At 38.5% G+C, this 9,193-nt stretch overlaps 1 protein-coding gene across 1 annotated transcript; it reads left to right on the top strand.

Annotated features, from left to right (window-relative positions):
• On the top strand, nt 1–9,193 carry LOC127657964 (26S proteasome non-ATPase regulatory subunit 4-like). Its single transcript, XM_052147004.1, has 10 exons — nt 1–57; nt 788–928; nt 1,046–1,160; nt 1,889–1,975; nt 4,109–4,177; nt 4,304–4,519; nt 4,611–4,719; nt 6,423–6,536; nt 6,651–6,715; nt 8,336–9,193. The coding sequence occupies exons 1-10, from the start codon at nt 32–34 to the stop codon at nt 8,507–8,509; spliced, it is 1,116 nt and encodes a 371-aa protein (XP_052002964.1). The 5' UTR covers nt 1–31; the 3' UTR covers nt 8,510–9,193.

The following is a 9,193-nucleotide window of genomic DNA, read 5'->3' as shown; positions in this document are numbered from 1 at the left end:
CGTCACCTAACGCGACAGAGACAAATTCAAGATGGTGCTTGAAAGTACTATGGTCTGGTAAGATATTGTACTTTATATTACATTTTAACCTCACCATCAGCTTTATAAACCTGTTATATTTAAAATATTACACAAATACTAAGTTAAATAATCCGTGTTCGATTTGAGAGAGATAGTGTAATGAACAGCAGAAGGACAGAAATGTTGTTTCCCCGAGTCATGATGGCACAATCAGCCTGTCAATCAGTTTCTTTGTGTTTACATATGAGAGGAAGAGTTTAGTTGCACTTTTCGTTCATTTCGGGTTTGATCTTAAATGGGTTGGGTTGTTCACTTGTTAGAAACGAGGATTTCATATATAAACCGCTTTTGCATTCTATAGGATTTCTTTGTACCTGTTATGTGCCTTCATACCAAAAATGCTTTTGCTTGGATTGATTTCAACTCTTCACTGACAATATCTGATATTTAACTATGAAACAGACTAGAGGCTTCTTAAAGGGATATTTCACTCAAAATTGAAAATGTTATCATTACTCACACTCATGTCGTTTCAACCCGGTTTAACTTTCTTCTGTGGAACAAAAAATTAGATTCTTGTTAGAATTTTATCGCTAGTTCACTTTCATTACATCTTTTTTTATACAGCGTGAATGGTGACTGAGGCTAACATTCTGCCAATCATCCCCTTGTGCATTTTTTGGGTTAATGCTCCCTCTACAATCATTTGGTATTTGGCAGGAATTTTTCAGTGGATATCACAATATCTGTTTCTTATTATTACTAGTGTGGACAACAGCGAATATATGCGCAATGGAGATTTCTTACCTACCAGACTTCAGGCCCAGCAAGACGCTGTCAACATCATCTGTCATTCAAAAACTCGGAGTAACCCAGAAAACAATGTGGGACTCATAACTATGGCCAAGTAGGATAAATATTGATTTATTTATAATTTATGTATTTTTTGACAACAAAGCTACTATTTAGGAAATATTGTACAACAAAATCATTAGAAGAAATATATTGTGTATGTTTATTTCAGTAACTGTGAGGTCCTGACCACTCTTACCCCTGACGCTGGGAGGATTCTGTCAAAGCTTCATGCTGTCCAGCCCAAAGGAGTCATCAGCTTCTGCACAGGCATCAGAGTAGCACATGTGAGTGCCTCTCATACCTTCTCCAGTACAGATATAGAGCTCCATGTTCAGAATAATGCCACTCTGACCCATAGAATTAACATTTAAATTATTATTGCCAAACCTTTTTGCATTTGTCACATGTGTAACAATGTTTTCTTCTGGTATTGTTTTTTGTTGATGCTATATAATATAGTTGCTGTTGCTACATCCTTCACCCTTCCTGCCTCTTTACAAAGCCTGCATTACATAGAGACAAAATCAGTTAAATGTGCAGCAATATTTTTGAAATTGTACTTTTTGGAGACCTTATTATAAATAAACTTCAGCTACTCAGTTCAAATGTTGGGATCCTTCCAAAGGCTGTGCAGAGTTGTAGGTGCTATACACAGCAAGTAACCAAGGTAGAAGTGTCAGAAGGCCTTGATATTTAGATACGCACTGGATCTTTATCATTGTCTTATTGTGTTTAGGAATAGTATCTATTGTACTTCCTCGTTTCTTCACCATAACTGGGCAGGCTAAGTTGCTGAACACTGAACTGGTGTTGATGATGTGTAAATGTAGGTGTTAATACACTGTTTTGCAGTCTTTTTGGACAGTGGAGGATGTTTTGGTTTCTGAAAGTTAAGTATGTTTACATAGTATATAAAAAATGTACGTTTAATTTCAAAAGATCAACTAAAAGTTTAAAAAAACATTTTTTAAATCTTACATTTGTGTCTTCTTACTTTCTCTGTGCTTCACAGCTAGCATTGAAACACAGACAGGGAAAAAACCATAAGATGAGGATCATTGTCTTTGTGGGAAGCCCTGTGGAGGACCCGGAGAAAGATGTGAGTTAATTTGACTTTTTTTCTTTTTCTATGAGTCTTTGTTTCTAGGCTATGGGCAATGCCATAGTGCTTTATAGGCCTGTCCACTCTACGCTAACCCACTCATAGGCCATTCATTTATTGGTGAATGTGGAAATGTGGCTGCGCACCCAAATGGTTAAATGTGCTTCATGGCCAATGCCCGTCCTGCAGGTGATTAACATTATCAGTCACTTACAGTCTTGCATGAATGCAAACAGGCGCACAACAAGTCAGGTGTATGTCAAAATATCGGATACAGTGCTGTGAAAAAGTATTTGCCCCATCCTGATTTCTGTTTTTGTGTATCTCTCATTCTAAATTGTTTCAAAAATTCAAAACACAATCTAACATAAAACAAAGGCAATCTGATTAAACACAAAATACTGTTTTTAAATGATAATCTTATTTATTGAAGCAAAAAAGTTATCCAATACCAACTGTGCTTGTGTGAGAATGTATTTACCCCCTTAGTTACTAAATCTCCAAATCTATGAAACTGCATTCATAATGTGTTCAGCTGGACTAGACACACCCAGGCCGGATTACTGCCAGCCCTGTTCAATCAAATCAACACATAAATATTACTTTTTCAGCAGCATGAAGTTGGCTAAAATATCTCACCCAGTAGCCAACTATGCCAAGGTCAAAAGAAATTCCAGAAATTATTAGGAAAAAGGTGATTGAAATACATCAGTCTGGGAAGAGTTACAAAGCTATTTAAAATGGAGAAAACTTGGCACAGTAGTTAATCTTCCCATAAGTGGCCGACCTTCCAAAATTCCTCCAAGAGCACAGTGGCGACTCATCTAGGAAATCATCAAAAAACCAAGGACAACATCCAAGGAACTGCAGGCCTCTCTTGCGTCAATATAGGTCATTGTTCATGGCTTCACTATCAGAAAGACACTGGCCAACAATGCCACCCACGGAAGAGTGGTGAGGCGAAAACCACTGCTAACTCAGAAGAACATTAAGGCTTGCCTGAATTTTGCCAAAACGCACCTTGATCCTCAAACCTTTTAGGAGAATGTTCTGTGGACTGACAAGTCCAAAGTCGAACTGTTTGGAAGACAGTGGTCCCGTTACATCTGGCATAAAACACAGAATTCCATAAAAAAAAATGAAAACCCTCAATGTGGCTGAACTAAAGCAGTTCTGCAAAGAAGAGTGGGCCAAAATTACACCACAGCCTTGTGAAATACTGTTCTCCAGTTATCGGAAGTGTTTGGTTGCAGTTGTTGCTGCTAAAGATGGCACAACCTGCTATTAAGTTTAAGAGGGCAGTTTTTTATCAAAATAATCATAGGTTGCAGCCCTAGTTTCAGTAAAATATCAAATCAACCATAGAATTGCGACAATAGTATTGTTAGTTTTGTTGGTTTTAGTTCAGAGTGTTGTTTTTCGATACAGTTTTTTTTTTTTAAATATTGGTTTATCCCCTTTTCTCCCAATTTGGAATGCCCAATTCCCACTAATTAGTGGGTCCTCCTGGTGGCGTGGTTACTCACCTCAATCCGGGTGGCAGAGGACTCCGCTTCTGAGACTGTCAATCCATCTTATCACGTGGCTCGTTGTGCGTGACTCCGCAGAGACTCATGCTACTCTCCGCGATCCACGCACAACTTACCACACGTCCCATTGAGAGCAAGAACCACTATTTGCGACCACAAGGATGATACCCCATGTGACTCTACCCTCCCTAGCAACTGGGCCAATTTGGTTGCTTGGGAGACATGGCTGGAGTCACTCAGCACATCCTGGATTCAAACTCATGACTCCAGGGGTGGTAGTCAGTGTCAGTACTCGCTGAGCTACCCAGGCCCCCTCTGTTGTGTGTTTTTTTTTTTTTTTTTTTTTTTTACAAATCACAGATAAAAAAAATATTCTTTAGACTGCTTTAGCTAATAGGCATCCATGTTGTAGAATAAACAAACAGGCAATGCCTGACGATTGGCGACTTACATTCCTACAGCCGCCATAATAAGCATTACGATTTCTCTCTTTAATTTTTCTGTGAGTGGTCCATCTCTTCCTGTAATACTGTCTCTGGTGATGCAATATAGGACTCAATAAAACGTTGTCAACCTGTCTTCTGATTTGTCTCCAACTTAGTTGGTGAAGATGGCAAAGCGTTTGAAGAAAGAGAAGGTCAATGCTGATATCATTAACTTTGGAGAAGAGGTGAGGGATTATTTTTTTTCTAGGGGAATGTAGTTTATCAGGTTAGGATTTATTTTGTTTCATTTTATAAAAACTGTCTCTTATTCTTGTTTTTTTTCACCTTTGTTTCTTTGCCACTCACTGTAGGTGTTGAACACTGATAAGCTGACTGTGTTTGTGAATACCCTAAATGGGAAGGAGGGTGCAGGCTCACACCTGGTGACAGTACCCCCTGGCCCGAGCCTGGCAGATGCTCTTCTGTCCTCTCCCATCATGGCTGGTGAGGGTGGCACCATTATGGGCCTGGGTTCCAGTGACTTTGAGTTTGGAGTGGACCCCAGCGCAGACCCTGAGCTCGCTCTGGTGAGTAGGTTTGCTTTGCATTGTGCAAACTAATTTCAGCTTAAGATGTCAAGAAAAGGCTTTTTTCACATTATCAGTGTCTCTGTCCCAGGCTTTACGTGTCTCAATGGAGGAGCAGAGACAGAGGCAGGAGGAGGAAACTCAAAGAGCAGCTGTGGCCTCAGCTGCAGAAGCTGGAGTCTCATCACCCACTGTAGATGGTGAGACAGAGAGAAGGACAGCTGTAAAGGAGTGAAGGAGAGAAAGAACTGGCAAAAATATCTTTAAGAACATATCTTAAAATATATTAAAAAAAATATATACATTTATTTTGATGACCATAAATGTACATACAAATTTATGATCAAGAGATTTTGATCACCACTATGTAGGGCTGGGCAATAAAACGATATCGATATATATCACGATAAAGAAAATCCACTATGAGCTTTTGAGGAATTTTGGATATTTTCTGCGTGTCGCTAAAACACAAGCAGTTCGGCTTTCTCAGGCTGCGTTTCCACTGGGGCAGAAGAAATCCGCTCAAAGGCGCTCACAGCGCTAGGAAAGATCTTGCTCTGCACTGCTGCCAATCCTACAATCCACCTTGGGAGCATGATGCTCGGCTTTCATAGGAATGAATTGAAAACGCTCTCAGCTTCGCTCACAACGCGCCAGTGGTAACGTAGGGTCAGACTGGATGAACTTGCTAACGATTAGGCTACGATTGATTCCATCCGCACAGCAAGACTTCATGACAACGGTTGCGCCCTCTCATCGTCTCTAGTGAAGAGCACGACAGAACAACAGTGATGTGGACAACAGCTCTGATCTTTCTGCGCTATAATCTTGAATATTGTTCTCTAGCACCAAACATGCATCATTTCTGCCCTGTCCCGCTCCGCACATGTTGCCTCTTTTCCCTGCATGTGTGTAGACACGAAGCACCGCATGAGTTAACGTGGTTTCAAAGCACCTTTTAGACCATAATGTTTTTCCCTTCTAAATGTATCTTTATTAATCAGCATGTTACGAGCCTTTAATAATAATCAAATCGAATAAACAAATCGATTTCTGTTCTAATTTTGTGAAAATGAATTAGAAAGACTAAAATTACTAGTTGGTAGACTAGTCTCTCACTTTAATGAAAATATACAAATGTTTTTTACATTTAAAAAAAAAAAAATCTAAATTTTCTCTCGGGACATCCCTGAACCCACATTCAGCATCATTCCACAGTCACAAGGCTTCTATGCCCCATACTTGGAATATTTTTACATTTAAAATGAAATATTTCAGATACCTAACAAATACTGGACTGCTGTCACTATGCTTTAGAACAAACAGATGATCTTTTAACATTCATTTTCAATTGATAAAATATTTTAATATTTTGGTAAAAGATCCCGCAGACCCCACTGCTTTGGCAGTCTCTGGACCCCCTGTGCAGTTTTGTAGAGACCATTTTAACTGTTTAGAATTTTTTTTCTTTTTCTTCCGTCAACTGAAATAAAAAAAAGAAAGTGCAATGTTTAAAAGCATATCGTGATAAATATCGAACAATATGAAAAAGATTATCGTGATAAAAAGTTTGGACATATCGCCCAGCCCTTCCACTATGGAGAATCAAACCATCAGCAAATAAATGTAAATCTCTTATTTGGGCAATACTGTTGGCACGATGAAACGATGACATGGCATCAGATGTAAAGGTAGTTGCTTCAAATGCTATACTAACACTAGTTTAGCATAGTGTAATCTTTGTTAGAGATATTATACATTGTTACAAATCATTTTGAATGTTAATACTAGGAAGTAGGCCTGCACGATGGAATTGTGCATTTACTCTGTATAGTTAAACTCTGCCTATTTAACAAAACTGAGTTTATATAATCGACCTGATATCTCCTGTTCTTGTGTGAAGAGTCTGATAATGCACTGCTGAAGATGTCAACGGCTCCTGCCCTGCCTGATTTCAGCCGCATGACTGAGGATGAACAGATCGCATATGCTCTACAGATGTCCATGCAAGGAGATGGTCAGTCTCACTACACTTTACAAATTCAGATACTTGCTTTTGTTTCTTATTTATTTTTCTTCCCGTTTGACTTGTTTCTTCCACACATGCAAATATCCACCTCTTTGTGCACAGAGTTTGGGGGTTCAGATGCCATGGATGTGGACGCAGGTGCCGCAGCAGACACCAAGGCTGCTAAGGTGTGTTTGATGTGATCTGTGTCCACACAACAGTTCATTTCCTCCAACCAGACTTGCTTTGCTTTTAGTGTGGAGATCATAATTTTAGATCAGCTTTTGGAATAGGCAAATCAAAAGCAACTACATATTCTTCATTCCCATCATACAGAAGCCATTGCAAAACATGATCAGACACCCGGCCAAAACCTACAGTAACTCTGATAACTGCTGCCACACAGTTGGCTGCTTAGATAACCGTATGAACAAGTAGGAGTACAGGTGTTCCTAATAAAGTGGTCACAAATATAGGGGATTATTAGGAAGACATGATAGATAGAGGCCAGGACCCCGGGGTTACATCCCTACTCTCTTTTGAGAAATGCCCTGGGATTTTTAATGACCAAAGAGAGTAAGGACCTCAGTTTAACTCATCCAAAAGACAGAATGTAATGGTGTAAAATTTTAAGGTAACTTCTTATATTTTGGTCCTACAGTAATTAAAGACTTGTGCATGTGTCTTGCTCTTCGTTGGCTGAGTGAGAATCAACACAATCAGTCACTATCAGCTCTGTGTAACTATAAATGGTTAAATAGATGCACAAAAAAAGACCAATCTCAATTCAGTATTCAAAAAGATGTTAAAATACCAGTTTTCTATGCAAATATTACTTTGATATCAGCACCGTTTGAACATTCTCTCAATGTAAGTCAAGTGGATATCTTCAAACTTTAATATTGAATTTTTTTAAGTTGACAGTTCACCAAAAACCTAAATAAATAGCACTTCTGAAGCTAAAACTTTCAACAAAACAAAGTTTTAGACATGAAAATCCACACAATGCTGCCTTGCAAGAAAATTACATGTAATCTTAGAATATAATCTTGACAGGCTTTAGTGTATATTTTGTGGTTTATGAGGACATTTGTTTTAGGTTACAAACTAGCAATTGCTTGGAATTATGAGGGTATTATGCTATTAATATGGTTTATGAGGACAACCCTAGTGTCCCTGTAATTCAAACAGCTTAAACATACTAAACAATGTTTTTTTGAAAATGTTAAAATGGCAAAAGGTTTCTCTTAGGTTTATGGGTAGGGTTAGGTGATAGACTATATAGTTTGTAAAGTATAAAAATCATTATGTCTATGGAGAGTCCTTTTAATGATAGAAGTACCAATATGTGTGTGTGTGTGTGTGTGTGTGTGAGCATGTATTTATCACTTTGTGGGGACCAAATGTCCCCATAAGGATAGTAAAACCTGAAATTTTTGACCTTGTGGGGACATTTTGTCGGTCCCCATGAGGAAAACAGCTTATAAATCATACTAAATTATGTTTTTTGAAAATGTAAAAATGCAGAAAGTTTTCTGTGAGGTTTAGGTTTAGGGGTAGGGTTAGGTTTAGGGGATAGAATATAAGGTTTGTACAGTATAAAAACCATTATGTCTATGGAAAGTCCCCATAAAACATGGAAACACAACGTGTGTGTGTGTGTGTGTGTGTGTGTGTGTGTGTGTGTGTGTGTGTGTGTGTGTGTGTGTGTGTGTGTGTGTGTGTGTGTGTGTGTGTGTGTGTGTGTGTGTGTGTGTGTGTGTGTGTGTGTGTGTGTGTGTGTGTGTGTGTGTTTGTTTGTTCTGTAGGAGGATGAGGAGGATTATGATGTGATGCAGGATCCAGACTTTTTGCAGAGTGTGCTGGAGAACCTTCCAGGAGTTGATCCCAACAATGAAGCCATTCGTAATGCCATGGGCTCTCTAGCATCCCAGAACAAAGCCAAACCCCCTGAGGGCAAGAAAGATGATGAGAAGAAATAGTGGAAGCCTGCTGGAGGTCTGGACTGACAATGGGCATCAGGGACAAATAATGTGGAAGAAGGGTTTGAAACTGGACTGTGTGTAAAGATGGACACAATCACATGATGCACATTATAGATGAAAAATAAGTTATTAATGATTTAAAGGGAAAGGCAGAAGTGTTCATTTATAATTTACTCACTCTCATGCATCCCAGATGTATATGACTGACTTCTGAATATTTCAACTTCTGCAGTGCGTGTTCTGCAGAAGAAAGTCATACAGATTTGGGATGGAATCAGGGTTAGTAAATGATGAGATACATTTTTGAGTGAACTATCCATTTAATGAGTTTTCTTAACAAATAATGACATTGAAACAGATGCAACAGAACAGACCAATAACCATCTCTTCTGAAAGAAAAAAAAATCCTAAGAAAACCTATATCAGTGAATGAGAATCGTCTTTGTTTTTCTTTTATGCATCATTATAACTTTAACATCTGATGTGTAACAGTTGAGTGGAAAAACCTACTTTAATTAGTAGTGTTCACTTCAGCCTTGTTTATTTGCTTTGTAGCTTGCGTTGTCATCCAACTATAATTTTCCATGTGGCATTTAAATAACTCTTTGTAAAATTTTCCTTTGACAATTTTGTATCACTGTCTTCAGTTCCTTTTTAAATAAAGGGCTTTGGTTAAGGAAA

Source organism: Xyrauchen texanus, chromosome 17, assembly GCF_025860055.1.
Source record: "Xyrauchen texanus isolate HMW12.3.18 chromosome 17, RBS_HiC_50CHRs, whole genome shotgun sequence".
Taxonomy (NCBI): domain Eukaryota; kingdom Metazoa; phylum Chordata; class Actinopteri; order Cypriniformes; family Catostomidae; genus Xyrauchen; species Xyrauchen texanus.
Note: the sequence above shows the minus strand (reverse complement) of the source record. Positions and strands in the feature narration are given on the sequence as shown.